Source organism: Saimiri boliviensis, chromosome 12 (genome assembly GCF_048565385.1).
Source record: "Saimiri boliviensis isolate mSaiBol1 chromosome 12, mSaiBol1.pri, whole genome shotgun sequence".
Taxonomy (NCBI): Eukaryota; Metazoa; Chordata; class Mammalia; order Primates; family Cebidae; genus Saimiri; species Saimiri boliviensis.
The window spans coordinates 101,002,420-101,020,717 of NC_133460.1; the positions used below are offsets into that span (position 1 = coordinate 101,002,420).

Below are 18,298 nucleotides of genomic sequence, written 5' to 3' on the forward strand. Positions count from 1 at the left end.
TCTCAACAGGAGTCTTTAGGCCTGTACTCTTGTGTTCTGGTTATTCAGGATCGAGAACTTTGACACTGAGGCATATTTGACTTGGCAAGGGGAAGCGCTCATGGTGTTTGCCTTGTGAGGGCTTATCTGCTTTGCTGTGTGAACTGGCCGGGCTGCTCACAGATGCACGGGTCTCTGGGTGTATCATGATGGGCTCACAGCAGCCAAGAATTACCTGCAGGTGTGCAACCTTCAGAGGACCTGGGGAAACTCAACACCTGGGGCATGGGCCTCTGGGGGCTCCTGAACCCGACTGCGGAGATGGTAGTGGCATAACGAAATCATTGCTCTTATTTTAAACTGTTGAATTTTGGATTGGTTCATTGCATAGGCAATGGAATAGGCAGTTAATGGGAGAACTGTGGTCAGAGGCTACTGTGGGGGCTGTTGAATTTTTCTCCAAAGCTCACATGCCCAGGTATTGCTAGTCAGAGGGAGAGAAAGAAAGAGAGAGAGAGAGAGAGAGAGAGAGAGAGAAGAAGAAGAAGAAGAAGAAGAAGAAGAAGAAGAAGAAGAAGAAAAAGAAGAAGAAGAAGAGGTGGAGGAGGAGGAGGAGGAAGAGGAGGGAAGAGAAGAAGAGAAGAAAAGAAAAGAGAAGAGGAGAGAAGAGAAGAGAAAAGAGAAGAGGTTTTCTTAATCAGAAATGTATCTTTACTTTCAGCTGTTTATGGGCATTTTCATCTCTTCTAAGTGAGAAATACTATCCTCTATTATTAGGGTTTGCTGCCATGTTTCTATTGAGACTTGTAAACTATTTGGTGATGGAATAGAAAATTGAAAAGTGGGGGCCCATTCAGCTCACAAGTACATGCATAGTTACACAGGTACAAGGTTAGTGACTTTACTCCCTGCTTTTACCAAGCATTCTGTCATCTTTCCAGACTCGTGGGAAGACTTGACAGCTATTATTAATCTTGTTTTGTGTGTTTGGGCAGATTAAATTATTAAGCGTGCACAGCATGGGCTATCATCACCTGTTGTTTTCTTGAAGTAGTGTCCAAATGATAAGGCTGGAATATATACTTTTAAAAGCCCTGGATACTGAATCCAGTGGGAGGGAACACCTGGGACATCAGACAGGGTAAGCCTAAGCCACCTTTGCCCCCATTTCTCCCTGTTGTGACGTGCAGGTGAGGCAAACAGCGCTGAAGTCCTGGGGGTCGGTGCTCACTGCTCCGGCAATGCTTGGTGAGACTGAGTTATGTTTGAATTTGTTGTAGATGCTGATCTTCTGGACAATCACGCTTTTCCTTCTGGGAGCAGCCAAAGGTAAGAAACACCACACCTACCTAGTAGGATAATGCCCATTATCACATTAGTCAAATAAATGTATCAGAAGAGCTAGGAATGGGACTTAGAACTTTTCAGTTTTGACGGTAGTCCTAAACAAAGGCACCAGTGGTGTCCCTGTCAGATTCAACGGGACTGATACCAGGCCAGTAGGTGGGCACTGGGGTCAAGAAGAGAGTGGGAGGGGTTGTAATAGGTGCATCCATTGCACTCAGACTGTCCCTGAACAGAAGAGTGACCAGGCCCGGACAGCAGTGACACCCCAGAGCTCACCTTGAGAGCAAATCCTTGAGCAGATTCATCCTTTCTCTGCAGGAAAAGAAGTTTGCTATGAGGGCCTCGGGTGCTTTTCTGACGCCGAGCCCTGGGCTGGGACAGCAATCAGGCCCCTGAAAATTCTGCCCTGGAGCCCTGAGAAGATTGGCACCCGCTTCCTTCTGTACACCAACGAAAACCCAAACACCTTTCAAGTGAGACCTCTGTCATTTTAACATCACTGTAACTGGGCAAGGGGCTATGCCCACCCTGCAGACTTATCTCTGACTTATCACCCTGCATGAATACCTTATCTCTGTGCCCTCTTCCTCCACCATGCCCCACCCCATGCCTCAAGCTGTCCCCTAGACCTGGCTAGACCTAGACAGAGCAGGTCTTTAGTAATGTTGACTTGAATGAATGAATGGTTCACATTTGCTAGAACCTCTAGCTGCTGTGTGATTTTGGTCTGGGGCAAAGAGCTTACCATCTAACAAGAACCACAGGGAAGGTACGACCTCAAATCGTAATCCAGACCCAGTGGAAGCAGTAATTACTCACCTGCAGAGTTGGGGGAGGTAAAGGGAGATCAGGGTGGGCTTCACGGAAGAAGTAGCTTTTTGCTAAGCTTTGAAAGGTAGAGGCATTGGGACAGGCAGAAATGAAGGAGAAAGACAGGCCTGTGGGGCTGGGCTGCAAAAACATGCAGCACTTCTGCGTTTGTCACAGATTCTCGTCCCCTCTGATCCATCAACAATTGAGGCATCAAATTTTCAAACGAACAGAAAGACCCGGTTCATCATCCATGGCTTCATAGACAAAGGAGATGAGAGCTGGCTGACGAACATGTGCAAGGTAGGAGCCAGCTCTGACCCTTGAGGCCAGCTGCAGCCACCACTTCCTGCTGACATCTCTACCTCACTTTATGCACTCAAGAATTTTTTACGTATTAGGTAACTTTATGCAATTAAAATGTTTCTCTTCACGGAAATTAAAATGCCTTTCCATGTTTCTGCACCACATCTGCACCCTGAAGCAACATTTGCTATTTGAAAAATACTCCTACTATCTAATTTCTGGTTAAACCAAGGGCCGATCTTTTCTGCTTCCAGTTTTAGTGACGATACTTTGTATTCCATAAACAAGAGACTTTAGGGATTTTTTAAATTCAAATCAATCCCCTATCCCTGAGAGGCTGACATATGTTACTGTGACCATTTAATCAAGACATAGGAAACTAAGACTGGGTTACTGCAGTGACAGAAGAGAAAGTATCACCTACGTGTAATATAGGTCAGAAGGACAGCAACAGAAGAATACATGCATTTGCACACATACAGACATCCATGCACACATGGAAATGTGTACAACTTGTGTGTAGGTGTGCATACACACATACACACACATGTGCAACATGCCACAACATACCATCATACTTTCTCTTTATGTGGAGACCAGTTCAGTCAATTTTTCTGTCACCTAGAAATTTACCCCAGAAGCCTGCCTTCCACACGTACTTTAATAACACTGATTGGTAACGTCAACAGGAAAAGTTACAAACCCGGGAAGTTAAAGTCACTCCACATTTGGCCTTGGTTTACCAGGCATTTCACTCTTGGCACCTCTCCTGTCCTGTCATTAATGATCATCTTATTGATACATTTTATATCCCAGATTCTCCAGGCTTGTGAAAGATTCCTCAGGATTGCTTGAAAATAAAAGTCCTGGCCAGGCGCAGCTGAGCCTGTAGTCCCAGCTGCTCAGGAGGCTGAGGCAGGAGAATCACTTGAACCTGGGAGGCAGAGGTTGCAGTGAGCCGAGATGGCGCCACTGCACTCTGGTCCAGCGTGGGTGACAGAGTGAGACTCTGTCTCAAAAAAAAAAAAAGAAGAAGAAGAAGAAGAAGAAAAGTCCTGAGGAGAAAACGCCTAGTATCTCTGTGCATGTGATCACACATGTTAGTATACTGTAGATGAAATGATTCCAAGTGGATTTTAAATTTATAGTATTATTTTAAATTCAAGCTGGTCATACGTACTGCCTGGCAGAATGTTAAAGATATATCAGCCCTTTTGACATCCAAGAAGACATTTCTTTCCAGAATTTTTCAATCTCCTTTAAATCAGTGCAGTTCTATTTTTCAAATATCTACATGTGTCTCCCCCATGAAGTACTGTGTCATCCTGACTATGAAAATACTAAAGCTTCTCTCCCACTTTCCAGCTTATTAAATGCCCAGCAGGCTGGGGCATCGTGAAGAGCCTGAAAGGACTCTTCACCGTTAAATCCTCAAGGTCATTTAGACACCGGCCACTGGAGATTGCACCTAAGGCTTTTCCTTTTCAAAACAGGACTCTTTTCATGATGCAATTATTTTTCCCTTCCTAAACAACCTTACTGAATTTGGTTGAAAGAAACCAGAGAGTGATCAGCTTTCAATTAATCTGCAAGCTGGAGAGGGAATCAATTTACCTTTCTCATGGCATTCACCCTGAAGGGTAACTCCTAATTCCCAACAGCGTTCCCTAACAGACGCTAGTGTATCTCATGACCTAGCTAGGAGAAGAGGGAAGTAGCCAGTTCTGAGCCCTGGCTGCATAAGGTTTCCTCTGCTTCCTTTACAACACTTGCTCTCTCCCCAACACCAGAACCTGTTCGAGGTGGAGGAGGTGAACTGCATCTGCGTGGACTGGAAGAAGGGCTCCCAAACCACCTACACACAGGCCGCCAATAACGTGCGAGTGGTGGGCGCCCAGGTGGCCCAGATGCTTGACATCCTTTCGGTAAGTCAGCTGGGTGGCCTGTGTGAGGAGGGAAGCATGGCCTGCTGGTCTCTATTTGGCAGAGATGCAGCTGAGAGTTGTGGATTAAAGAAATAGAAAGAATTGATCTTTCTCTCCAGATATTACTTCTAAAACTCTGAAATTTTCCTTTGTCGTGACATGCCAGTGGAAGCAAAAATAAGAATTGCTAACACTTAGATTTTTTCTTTAAAAATCATCTTCAATTTACAGATAAAGAAACTGAGGACCAGAAAGTTTAACTAGTTTGCCCCCAAAATCATAAAGCAAGTGAACAGAGGAGCTGTCTTTTGATCCAGACCACCTAGCTTCAGAATTCACCCATAACACCGGGTGGGCTCTGTGTGGGGTGAAACACAGCATTGCCAGAGATAGCCACAGGGAGCCCACAGGCAGTACATGCAATTGGCACGTGCCAGCTCTGCTGGCCTGGTGGTATGGGTGCCATTGATGTTGGAGAATTTTTTCTGCCACCATCATTGTAGATGTTTCTTCCTACCCTACTTCATTTTAACTAACTCTTTAAGTCTAATTCTTTTTTTTTTTTTTTGAGACGGAGTTTCGCTCTTGTTACCCAGGCTGGAGTGCAATGGCGCGATCTCAGCTCACCACAACCTCCGCCTCCTGGGTTCAGGCAATTCTCCTGCCTCAGCCTCCTGAGTAGCTGGGATTACAGGCACGCGCCACCATGCCCAGCTAATTTTTGTATTTTTAGTAGAGACGGAGTTTCACCATGTTGACCAGGATGGTCTCAATCTCTTGATCTCGTGATCCACCCGCCTCGGCCTCCCAAAGTGCTGGGATTACAGGCTTGAGCCACCGTGCCCGGCAAGTCTAATTCTTTAAGCTGCTAATCCTTTGTGTCTATTTTCTATTCCAGATAATGACCTGCCATTTCTGTCTTATAGTTAAAGGGTCTATACCAGCCATTTCTGTCTTATAGTTAAAGGGTCTACTAAAGAACCAACTTCTGCACTCCTGCAGAAATCAAAACCCATGGTATTTGTACAGGAAGTACGGTAGACCAATAAAGGAAGTGCCTTTGGGTGAATGTCTCTTAGCTCAACATGTACAAATACCTCAGAGCTCTATTTGATTTGCTTGTTCACTAGTATTTTTGGAGCACAATGTCAGGAGAGTCTGAGGAGGTAAAGAAGACACATGAGGTCCCAGACCCTTAAGGAGCTTGCAGTGAAGACTTGCAATGCCAGTACAGTGTGATCTTTTGATGGGTTCTGATGGGAGAGTATGAGCTTTACAGGAACACATGGAAAGGCAGCTAATCCACACTGATAGGGCAGGGAAAATGATTAAGGTGGTCTCCCAAGGAAGACCCGTCTAAGTTGCGAGCTGGAGGCTAGTCTGTCGTTGTTAGCTGGCAGCTGCTTGGGGGATAGACAACAGGAGTAGAAGAACAAACCAGGCCCAGAGATGAGATACTCTGATGTATTTGAGGGTCTGAATGTTCAACCAGGGTTTGACTGAAGAGTCTAGAAAAATAGATGATGAATTAGGAGCTCTGAGGCCTTCAAAATGAGTTTGGGCTTGATCCTGAAGGCAACAAGAAGTATGGAAGGTTTTCAGCAGAGGAGTAATAACCATCAGGTTGCCAGTTTTAAAAAACCACAGCACAAAAATGTCCTGAAAATACAATCTCCCCTCTCTAGACAGAGTACAGCTACCCACCTTCCAAAGTTCACCTCATCGGCCACAGCCTGGGAGCCCATGTGGCTGGAGAGGCAGGGAGCAGGACTCCAGGCCTGGGCAGGATTACAGGTAAGGCCCCAGGGGCAGGACCCCAGTTTTGTCCCCAGAAACCCCAGAATGAGGTCACAAGAATGTAGTCCAGTTCAGAGCTACCCTGAAGAAGACTGTACCCCTCGGCTGTGGTAGAGCTGCTTGGAGCCTGCACAGAACATTTTAGGGAGACCCCAAGAAGCTCATGCACCACTTTCATGGCAAGGGAAGGGTGATTTTGTTTCCCTTTGCTTCTTCCACCTCCATCCTAACCCTGCCTCTCTAGGTCCCAGTTTTCTGGTGATGTTGGTCTCTCAGCAGGACTGGACACCCAGGAAAATGCAGAGTGAGGCTAGTACGAACCCGAGCTAAACATAATCAAGGGGGATCTATATTGCCACTTCTTTCCCCCTTCTCTTTGAAATAAAAGGCAGAATAGAACATAAAAATTGTTTCCCACTGCTTCTACTAATAGAAGAAACCCCAGTCCCCATTATGGCCAAAAGCATTCTTTTAACCCAATCAAAGCGTTTGAATTACAACAACAAGATATATCTATATAATATGATGATAATCATAATGCTATTATAATTATTATAGTAAGCATAGATTAAGTACCTTCTTATCCCAAATACTGCACAAAATGCTTTATATTTTCTCATAAAATCCTCAGAACTAAAGAATAAGGCTCAGGGATGCAAATAACCTGCCCAAAGCCACACAACTTGTCAATGGGAGAACCGACATCCAGACTTGGTTTTGCTGATGTTTGGCTCAAGCAACTCTTTATTAAAAAAAAAAACCTCCCTTTTGTTTTCAGCTGGCAACTACATTCCCATTCCCATTTTATCAGCTGCTCTAACCAAGCCTTCAAAAACTATTAACAAATCCAGGATCCCTGCTAAGAAGGAAATATTGTGAAAAATAATAATTATTAATATCTTACATATACACCCATGACTGTATGCCAGGCATTGTGCTAAGTGCATATTAACTCATTTAATCTATAACAACGAAATCAAATAGATGCCATTATCACCCCATTTTATAAAATGAGCAACCCGAAGCACAAAAAGGTAAAGTGACCTGCTTAAGGTAATACATCTTGCCCCAAAAGCAGCTGAGTAGGAATTTGGAGCCAGGCAACCTAGACCCAGAACCTGTGTTCTTAACTATGATACCACATTGCTTCACCCTTTTCTTTCTACAAACTTGGGGAAAGAAAGAGGATGTTGAAGAAGAAAGATACACAAGTAAATGGGAGACTCTGGTGTGGAAAAAAAATTCTTGCTTAAACAAAATCTAAATTTCTTTGCTCATCTGCCCTCCTCCATCCATACCACTGGGAACCCTTTTGTAATTAGCCAGATTCAGACTCTTATGTCCTCACATTCAGCACCCAGGGCCATGGGACTGCACAAGTCTGGGGCTTGGTACCACTTGAGTTGGGCAGGGCACAGCCTGGGCAGCTGTACACCTTGGTGTTGCTGACACCTACAGTCAGGTCTGGTGTTCTGCAGTGCTGATCATCTCTTTTAGGGTTGGATCCTGTAGAAGCAAGTTTTGAGGGTACTCCTGAAGAGGTGCGACTTGATCCTTCTGACGCTGACTTTGTTGATGTGATTCACACGGATGCAGCTCCCCTGGTCCCATTCTTGGGTGAGATTCATGATGCTCCAGCTGTGAGCATACACGATTGTGTTTAACCATGAGAGTCCTGCATGACAAAAATCTCATTGCTGTTCTAAACATTTCAGGTTTTGGAACAAACCAACAGATGGGTCATCTTGACTTCTTCCCCAATGGAGGAGAGAACATGCCAGGATGCAAGAAGAATGCCCTGTCTCAGATCGTGGACCTCGATGGCATCTGGGCAGGTAAAGTCACGGTAGGATGAGGGGAGCAGGGCGGGTGCTTTCCTGGAGTGAGCAATATCTTTCTATAGCAAATCTTAAGAATAAAAATGAAACTGTCTTTAACAATATACAATTCCCTCTTCTGGGCATTATTTCAGAAAAATGTAGCTGCATAGTATTTGTTATATCTTAGCTTTACTGCTTTTGTGCTTCCTTAAAACTTTGCTATGGATGTCCTGCTGTGTATAAGCAACAAAGAATGATAAAACTGCTGCTTAAAACTGTGGCTCCAACAATCAGTTGGTAGTTACCTAATAGAGAAAGGAAATACCATAGGAGCAAACATCCTGACTATAACTAAGAGATTTTTGCTACAAATTCTCTCTTGGGAGTCAGTGATAAGGTTCAAAACGATGTAATCAGCTCCTCTTCAGTAGCTAGAATGAAAATATTCCCAGTGGTTTCCACAGCAAGCCTATTTGCACAATGAGAGCCATTGCTCACCCATGTTGAGTTGGAGCAGCAATCACAGGCAAGGAAGGTGAGATGGAAGACTGATATCGGAGGTGGTTATTCTTTATTGTTGAGTTAGTGCACTTGGGAAGAAAGGGCATCCTGCAGATACAGCTCGCACTCTGTATCTAATGAGGCCAAAAGGACAATGGACAGGTGACGTTTTCATCCAGACTTGTCATGTGGCGCCATACAGAAAAATACCCTTAGTAGTCTGAATAAATTTAATGAGTAAAGATTTTTATTGAATTTCATCAAAATGGCTTGGCATAAATGGACGCCATCAAAGCAAATATTAAGAATGAGGACAGGCCGGGTGCAATGGCTCACACCTATAATGCCAGCACTTTGTGAGGCCAAGGTGGGCAGATCAATTGAGGTCAGGAGTTCGAGACCTGACCAACATGGTAAAATCCCGTCTCTACTAAAAATACAAAAATTAGCCAGGCATGTGCCTGTAATGCCAGCTACTCAGGAGGATGAGGCAGGAGAATCACTTGAACCTGGGAGGCGGAGGTTGCAGTGAGCCAAGCATGCCATTACACCCAGGCTGGGCAACAAGAGCAAAACTTCATCTTCATCTAAAAAAAAAAAAAAAAAGATGACATATGCAGATATGAAGTTTGTCTTTCACAGCCTTATGAGGGTTTATGTGCATAGGGCAGCCTAAACTCTTCATCAGAAATGGCGCAGCAAGCTCAGGCCGGGTCTCGAAGGTATAATGTGATGTTTGTCACTTGGCAGGAGTTGCAGGGAGCCAAGAAAGATTGTCAAGAAAATCAAGACACCATGAGAGTGATGCTCATACAAAACAACCACCTAAAGTTATGCAGCCCCTCACCCTTTTCTTTTTTACTTTTTTTTTTTTTTGAAATGGAGTCTTGCTCTATCACTAGGCTGGAGTGCAGTGGCGTGATCTCAGCTCACTGCAACCACTATCTCCTGGGTTCAAGCGAGTCCCCACCTCAGCCTCCTGAAGAGCTGGGATTACAGGCATGCACCACCACACCCAGCTAATTTTTTTTTCTTTTTTTTTTTTGGTATTTTAGTAGAGATGGAATTTCATCATGGCCAGGATGATCTCAGTCTCCTGACCTCGTGATCTGCCCACTTTGGTCTCCCAAAGTGCTGGGATTACAGGCATAAGCCACGGCATCCAGCCCAGCCCTTCTTTTCATTTGTGTAACTGCTGCATGCATTGGCTTGGTCATATCACATCTGGTCTTGTCTTTGAGGACCTCCAGCATGGTGCCTGGGACATGAGATGGCACAAAGGCTAGAGGGATGGGCTCAAGACCAAGTGGGTGTGGGTTTAATTACCAGTTTTCCCACTATTAGCTAAACTGTAAATCCGAGGCTGTGATTTGTAGTTCTTTCTGTAAAATAGGGATGACAGGATAATGTGTGGATGTAAATAGGGATGATAAGGTACTCACCTCCTAAGAAGGGTGAGGACTACACGGGCAAGGCATATAAAGTGATCAGAACATTTCCTGGTACACAGAAAGCATCCTCTATGTTAATTGTCATTATTGTGGCTGAATTGGGGATTAATCTTAAGTTTCTGAAAATATGGTTCTACTTTGGAACCATCCCACTTGGGGAGAGAGGCAGAGAAGCTGTTCCCAGCCCCCAGTCACCTGTTCAGATTTTCTTATTTGTTTTCTCAGGAACCCGGGACTTTGTGGCTTGCAATCACCTAAGAAGCTACAAGTATTACTTGGAAAGCATCCTCAACCCCGATGGGTTTGCTGCATACCCCTGTGCTTCCTACAAGTCCTTCGAGGCTGTAAGCTATTGTCCTGCCTTGAGCAATGGGCATCACCCCACTGCGGGACTGTTGTCCTGCTGTGTTTTGGGATTTGCAGTGCCTTCTCACCACGTGTTTTGCATAGTTCCTCAGAGTTCATGATCCTGTGTAGCGGAAGAGGAAAAAAAGTAAACAACTTTAGGAAGCAGGTGGCTAAAATTTTAGATGAGATAAGTCATGTAGCAGAGGAAAACTGGGAAATCAGAAAGAGCAGTCAATTCAACGATATAGAAAGGCTTCCTGCAGGAGGCGACCTCTGAATCTGGCTTTAAAATGATAGACTTTAGAAAACAGAGGAATGCATATTTCTAGCAAGGTCAGAGCAAGAGTAGAAGAATGTATAGAGAATAATTCACACCAGAGAGAAAGCAGGGTGGATGCTGGGGTCCTACACGCCAGGCTGGCAACAAGGGGAGAGATGGAAGAATGACAGGCTAGAGCCTGCCTATTCTGGCTCAAAAGAGCCAGTGTGAGTACCCCTTCCCAACTCCACATTCAGAGACATCATGTTAGTAGCCTGAAATTGGCCATAGAGTATTTACACCACTGAAATTGGTAAGCACTACAATCCAGGTTGATTGTCCCAGAGAGTTGGCTACTTATCATTCACCACCTCACCACTCACGGAAGGTATAATTGATCTAAACTAGTTCCTGAGCATCAGTATTTTTTAAAGCTCCTCAAATAATTCTAATATGTTGTGTCTAAGAGTTGGAAACCCTGACTCAGATGAAGGTAATTTAGAGATCATCCGCTCCAACCTCCTTGCTGTTACAAAGGAGAACACTCAAGCTATAGGAAAATTGAGTGTCTGCTCCTTCAGATATATCAATCGTAAAAAGACAAATTCTCCTTATAGTCCCATCCATCTCTTCTCATTAGGACAAGTGCTTCCCCTGTCCAGATCAAGGGTGCCCACAGATGGGTCACTATGCTGATAAATTTGCTGGCAAGACAAGTGGAGAGCAGCAGAAATTCTTCTTGAACACAGGAGAAGCTAGCAATTTCACTCGTAAGTTGCTTTTTGACTACCTGCCCATATAAAGAAAGCATATAGTTTCTGTTACAAATGAGGGGCTTGCTTTTAACCTGAAATATTTGTGGGTACATTCTGAATATCTTAGAAATGGACACAAACACCCTCACCCTCGAGGTGCTTGCCAGGCTGCACTCCTGAGCTACCTTCCCAAATGTGGAGACAAGCCCCCATTCCTTCTCTCTTCACCTTAGCTCACTGTACTGCCATTCTGGGACAGAACTGGCCAATAGAACTTTCTACAATGAGGGGTATATTCTGTGTAGCCATTAGTGTCATGTGGCAGTTTAACATTTGCAACACAGCTAATGAGTTTGAAAAACTAAAATTTTAATTTTATTTAATTTGGATTTAAATGTAAGCAACCACATGAAGCTAGTGACCCCCTTACTGGGCAGTGCAGTTCTAGAGGGGGATACTGCTGAATACATACTTATCCTTAAGGTCTTGTTTGATTTTTAGATTAACAAATAGAATTTCTTATACTTTGGCTGGGCATGGTGGCTCACGCCTGTGTTCCCAGCACTTTAGGAGACTGACGCAGGCAGATCACTTGAGATCAGGAGTTCGAGATCAGCCTGCCCAACATGGTGAAACCCTGTCTCTACTAAAAATACAAAAATTAGCCAGGCATGGTGGTGCATGCCTGTAGTCCCAGCTACTCGGGGGGCTGAGGCAAGAGAATAGCTAGAACCCAGGAGGCAGAGGTTGCAGTGAGCCAAGACTGCACCACTACACTCCAGCCTGGGTGACAGAGCAAGACTCCATCTCAAAACAAATAATATTTTTAAAAAAAAAATAATAATTTCTTATGCTTTCATGCCTCAGTGAAAGAGAAGGAGACAAATCTGGGATGTAGGCTACCTATTTTGTATGTGAATAAATTGAACTCTTCCATCTCCTGTGCAGGCTGGAGATATGGAGTTTCTGTAACATTGTCTGGAAGAACAGCCACTGGTCAGATCAAAGTTGCTTTGTTTGGAGATAAGGGAAACACTCACCAGTACGATGTCTTCAGGTAATTTCCTATTTAGCACCACATCTCATTTGATGATATCCACAGCCTTCAAACCACACACTTGATTTGAATGCTTATCATCTCTTTATATGTCTATGGTTTTCAAATTTTAATCATACAACATATAACAACATTTTAGTTGACAAATCGCATATACAACAGTTGCCCTATAAGTTTGTAATACCATATTTTTCTGTACCTTTTGTATGTTTGGGTGTTTAGATACACAAATACTTACCATTGTGTTCCAATTGTCTGCAGAACTCAGTACATACCATGTAGTACAGGTTTGTAACCTAGGAGCAATAGGCTGTACCATGCAGCCTAGGTGTGCAGTAGGCTGTGCCGTCTATGTTTGTGTGAATACATGTTATAATGTTCACACACATAATGATGAAATCACCTAAGGACACATTTCTCAGAACATATCTCCATTGTTAAGCAATGCATGACTATATTACTTTATGTACTAAAGTTAATTGCAGACTTCCTATCATTTTTCTTTTCACTATTGTAAACCTAGGCATTTTTTGTTTGTTTGTTTGTTTGTTTTGAGACAGAGTCTCACTCTATCACCCAAACTGGAGTGCAGTGGCACAATCTCAAATCACTGCAAACTCCGCCTCCTAGGTTCAAGTGATTCTCGTGCCTCAGCCTCCCAGGTAGCTGAGATTACAGGCATATGCCACCACACCCAGCTGATTTTTTTGTATTTTTAGTAGAGATGGGGCTTCCTCATGTTGGCCAGGCTGGTCTCCAACTTCTGACCTCAAGCAATCTGCCCACCTCGGCCTCCTAAAGTGTTGGGATTATAGACATGAGCCACTGCACCTGGCCTCTTTCTCTCTTAATAGATGATTTTTTAAAACATAAATTTAATATTACTTCAGATATCCTGTTGTCTGATTAGTACAATAACACATGGTTATTGTGCCATATTATATGGCTAATTTGTTACAAATAATTCTTCCAAAAAATATAAAGTAATATGTAGGAATTCTATTTTTTTTTAAATTATACTTTAAGTTCATGTGCAGATCATGCAGGTTTGTTACATAGGTATACACATGCCATCACCCCGTCATCTGTATTAGGTATTTCTCCCAATGCTATCCCTTCCCAATCCTCCCTCCACCCCTACTATTCCTTTTCTATAAGAAAGCTTCAAGGAGAAATTAACTTGAGTTTTAAAAACCCTAGTTTGAGGTGCTAACATATAGCTGGCTTTCCCATTTCTCCATTCTTTATTTGGAAATTAATTCAGAAAAATAATCTTGTTAATCTAGAATGGAAAACAGCAGCATGACCTTGTATGGTTGTTAGAATTCATTTCCATGAGCAGGGATGTTTCTGTTTCTCTATTTCAAGGGGGATTCTCAAACCAGGCTCGACCCATTCCCATGAGTTTGATGCAAAGCTGGATGTTGGAAAAATTGAGAAAGTCAAGTTTCTTTGGAATAACAATGTGATAAATCCAACCTTCCCCAAAGTGGGCGCTGCCAAGGTCACTGTGCAAAAGGGAGAAGAGAAGACAGTGTATGTATCTTTGCTGGCTGGTGCCTAAAAATGTTTGCAGAGATTCATGTTACAATGAAAACCCATCCTAGAAAGATAGGTGTGGTGAAGCAAGAAAACTCAAGAAAAATTTACCCATCTGTGGTTTCTTTTCCCCAGATAGACAAGCAACTGACAAAGAGCATAAAATGTTTCTGTTGGGTGCACCTTATTGAAATATATAGATTTGAGAAAATATCTACCCAACAGGCCCAGATTTTGCTACACGAGGTCAATTTTGACAATATTGATTCTCAGGTCTTGAGTTAAATTATTCACCTATTGGGTGTTTTCAGCACTGCCTGTGGGAATACAGAAGATAAGACTGTACTTTCAAGGTAAAATGAGTAAACATAAGAAAGAGAACAAGAAATCCTTTCTGAAGAGTATAAGTTTATAAGTATGGACTAGTGAATAGCTATACTTGAAAGAGGAGAAGACCAATCATATTTCAGAATAATAAAACAAAAAATAAATTGGTTTTAGGAAAACAGAAAATTTTATATAGGACAAGAAAGCACTAGGTTTGCAATGCTTGTGGGATCCTGACCTGTGGTCTCCCTGGCTTTGGGCCTGAATAAGAACAGGGCCCTGGGTAGAGAAAAGGGACAGCTGGAGGAAAGTTGGAGTGGTGACCTCAGAGGGCAGAACAACTGTCTCTCAAACCTCAGACTCCAACTCTGGCCAGTAGAATATGTGGCTTTGTGGGAAGGAGATCCTGGGCTCTCAGACACTGATGCTCTTGAAGTTTGGAATTAGTTGGCGTCACCGAGTTTAGGTCCCAGAGATTCTCACTTCCCCAGTTGGGGAGGGTGAGGTAGCAGAGTAGAATGGTGGCTGACTCACATCTGGGTCTTCTTGAACTGGATGACCCAGCGAGGTTCTCCCTATCCCCATGAGGCAAGGAGAATAAAGAGGCTGGCCCTACCAGGTGGTCAGTGGAACCAGGAGGCCTTATAAGTTAGAGCATAGTGCTGAGGAGGCTGGACTGGGCTGGTGGGCAGCCCTGTGCAGGCTGGAGGTACAGCCAAGTCCTTTCCTCCCTGACCCCATTGGAGGATACTCAGCTTCTTAAATTCAGCTCCCCCAGGCTCCATTAGCAGGCATGCCATGGCCTGGATCCTGGACTACGTGGTTAAACACATGTCGGGTGGTGGCATCTTTAGAATCTTAAAAATAAGAGGTGTTCCCAGGACAGGACTTGGTCACAGGTAAGACATATGAGGCCAAATCAACCAGGGCATGGCATCTTCCAGGTTTTCTGAGGAAAGGCTGAGTCTTCCTGAACTTGCTGCAGATAGAATACAACGTACTTGAGGCTACACCTGAGGCCCTGAGCTGTCACCTGCCTCAGTGGCTGAGTGCAGCTCCCCTTGCTGTCTGCTCCAGCAAGCCTCTTTCTTAAGAGCATCTGGATATGAGACATCAGGTGTTTTAAGCAGAGGAAAGTCAAAACCAGCTTCAAATCTCTTAAACTAGTTTGAGGAATAAAAGCATTGAATTAATTGAATTACTCAAATATTTTCCTGTTAGGAAAGTGGCCGGTAACATTTAATAATAATAATATTGATAATAATAATTGGGAAGCTAAAGAAAATCAAGATTTTGGTCTAAGCTCTTCTCAGAATCCCCTCATATTTTTTAGTAACCTCATTGGGGTTTCAATTCCTACTTCCCACTAAGGAACCTGCTGACTAGGATTCCCTCCAATGGCGCAGTATCCAAGAGAAAGGCAGCCCTCCCTCTCCTTATTTCTCCCTGTCCCCCTCTCTTTCTTTATTAAGTACCTATTGTAAATGTACCCTTGCAAATGACTTTATTAAGTACTTATTATGTGGCCTGGCAAATAGTAAGGGATGTAATGACAAAGTCTATACTCAAGGAGCTTACAGTTTAGCTGTTGAGAAAAATCAGACTTAACGTTCACAGGAAAGGTCAAATGATGGAATAAAGAACTCCCAGGAGAGGCTCAGAGAGAGAGTGACCAAGGAGGAAAGCAGAGGGTCCAGGGGAGGCTGTGATGGAAGGACGGGCAGCTCTTGAGATGAAGCAGGAAGGAGGAGGGAGGAAGGGCACAGAGGCAGGGCAACAGGTGCAGGTGTATGAGGGGCACAGGGCGCAAGTGCAGGGAATATGATCGGCGGTCTCCAATGCCGGGTTAAGGCTTCATGCAAGAATAAATGAAACACGAAAGAGAAGGTGGAAAGGGGCCAAGGAAAACAAGTGAGGAATGGGGCAAAGCTTCTGAGCTCACAGGTGGTGAGGCCTGAGAGATGTCCGTGGTTCTTGAACAACCATAATAATAACCACTTACATCTGCATTTTTTTGTTGTTGTTAATTATAAGACCTTTTGCATTTACCCATCTGTGGCTTCTTTTCCCCAGACAGACAAGCAACTGACAAAGAGCATAAAATGTTTTGGGAGGCCGAGGCAGGTGGATCACTTGGAGGCCATGAGTTTGAGACCACACTCCAGCCTGGGCAACAGAGGGATGTTGCATTCTTGTCATGGAATTCTCAGCAGTCACAGAAGAGAGCCCTCTTCTACAAATGAAGAGGGCTGCCTTTCTCTCTCTCTCTCTTTTTTTTTTTTTTTTGAGATGGAGTCTCCCTCTGTTGCCCAGGCTGGAGTGTGGTGATGCAATCTCGACTCACTGCAACCTCCATCTCCTGGGTTCAAGAGATTTTTGGGCCTCAGCCTCCCAAGTAGCTGGAATTACAGGTATGAGCCACCATGCCTGGCTAATTTTTGTATTTTTAGTAGAGACAGTGTCTCACCATGTTGGCCATGATGGTCTCAAACTCCTGGCCTCCAAGTGATCCACCTGCCTCGGCCTCCCAAAGTGCTGGGATTACAGGTGTGAGCCCCCACACCAGGCCTTGCCTTTCTTTTTTGATGCTGTGTCATGGAGGGAATCCTAGCGGGCAGGCTATTTAGTAGGAATTAAAACCCCAATGAGGTTACTAAAAAATATGAGAGGATTCCAAGAAGAGCTTGGACCAAAATCTTGATTTTCTTTAGCTTCCCAGTTATTACATCATTGCTCAGAGTCCTCAGATAACTAGCCCCAAAGCACTCAAACATGGAAGGGCAAGGTCATGGGGAACTCCAGGGAGGAATGCCAGAGCTGGACGACAAGGTCAAGGAAGGTTTGAAGTGTGATCCTACCATGGAAAATACAGACTCTGGCATCCGATGGACCTGTATTTGCATCTTTGTTATTCTGCTGATTAACGAGGAGCTCTCTGTGCCTCAGTTTCCTCTCCTGTAATGTAGGACTAATAATCGGACACCCTCACACATGTGTGGTAAGGATGAAGTTTGTACAAGTGAATTATGCAGCAGAAGTGGCTGCAGATGAGAAGTGCTCAGGGCATGGTGGCCGCTGTCCTCTTCCAGCTGCTTGAGCCTATGGAGGCTGCCAAGTGCCTGTGGGGACAAGAGAGTGAGAGGCCCTGCCTTCAGAGGCCACCGTCCTGTGTGACATTGCAGAGCCACAGCACACCTTGTCCTAGAGCCTCCTGGAGGCAAGTTTTGCAGGTGCTGGTTGCAGCTCCAGCCCTAGCGCCCCTGGTGCCTCCTGAATCACTCATCGGCTGTGACCTGGGGTTAACCCCTTAAGAAAAAAAAATCACCCTCCTTTTTCTAAGGTGGCCCAAACGCTTACAAAGCTTCCATCTGTCCCCAGGTACAATTTCTGTAGTGAAGACACAGTGCGGGAAGACACACTGCTCACCCTCATGCCCTGCTAATTTCCGAGGCAACGTGGCTGCTGTGTTCACACCAATAAAACTCACTGGTGCATCTGTCTGCTCAGAGTCTATCTCCTGCGCCAGCCGCTTTCCAGGGCTTATTTGGGAATGGAACGTTTGCAGATGTCTTGAGCACGTCCCCATATCTGGGTTTCTCCCCATTGGCTCGGGGTCACACACTTTCCCCCATCCTTGGCCTGGGCCTGCTGTCTTCTCGGTGTCTGAGTTGGTGGCAATGGACTGAACTCAGGAGCCTCAGTGCAGTGGTGGGGGCCAGGCTTTAGCCCCGCCCCTCATTTCATAGGGAGGAAACTGAGACCCAGAGGGGCAGGTAGCTGTTCAAACTCACAGAGTGACCCGGTGTCCCCGTCAGGCCAGAGGGTCTGGTCCCAGACCCCTCTTTGATCGACCCTCCCTGACTCATCGTGACCACCCCGAGGGATCGCGGCAGGCCCAGGAGGGCGAGCCTCTCTGAGGAGGTAGATTTGGAAGTGACGGGACCCCTTGGTAGCCCTGGCTCTTGGGGAGGTGCCCAGAAGCGGGCACAGGTGCAGGGCGCTCCTGGGCTTCCGTCCACTCCCCTGGGCCAGGGCGGCCTCTCCACCGAGGTCAAAGCAACACAGAGACGGGGGCCC

At 44.8% G+C, this 18,298-nt stretch overlaps 1 protein-coding gene across 2 annotated transcripts in view; it reads left to right on the plus strand.

Annotated features, from left to right (window-relative positions):
• PNLIPRP1 (pancreatic lipase related protein 1) overlaps window positions 1-17,720 on the plus strand; it is a 29,500-nt gene extending 11,780 nt beyond the window's left edge. Inside the window, exons 1-13 of one of the 2 annotated variants that reach the window (XM_010332631.3) lie at window positions 1,085-1,120; window positions 1,260-1,308; window positions 1,645-1,799; window positions 2,314-2,439; window positions 4,233-4,367; window positions 6,053-6,161; window positions 7,662-7,781; window positions 7,880-7,999; window positions 10,162-10,280; window positions 11,184-11,313; window positions 12,247-12,355; window positions 13,724-13,891; window positions 17,600-17,720. In XM_010332631.3, coding sequence (XP_010330933.1) covers window positions 1,260-1,308; window positions 1,645-1,799; window positions 2,314-2,439; window positions 4,233-4,367; window positions 6,053-6,161; window positions 7,662-7,781; window positions 7,880-7,999; window positions 10,162-10,280; window positions 11,184-11,313; window positions 12,247-12,355; window positions 13,724-13,891; window positions 17,600-17,663 — 1,404 coding nt within the window. In that variant the 5' untranslated portion in view covers window positions 1,085-1,120 and the 3' untranslated portion in view covers window positions 17,664-17,720. Of the gene's footprint in view, window positions 1-1,084; window positions 1,121-1,259; window positions 1,309-1,644; window positions 1,800-2,313; window positions 2,440-4,232; window positions 4,368-6,052; window positions 6,162-7,661; window positions 7,782-7,879; window positions 8,000-10,161; window positions 10,281-11,183; window positions 11,314-12,246; window positions 12,356-13,723; window positions 13,892-17,599 lie in introns of those variants that run through there. The other variant, XM_010332634.2, reaches the window with a different exon arrangement.
• The last annotated feature ends 578 nt before the right edge of the window (window positions 17,721-18,298 follow it).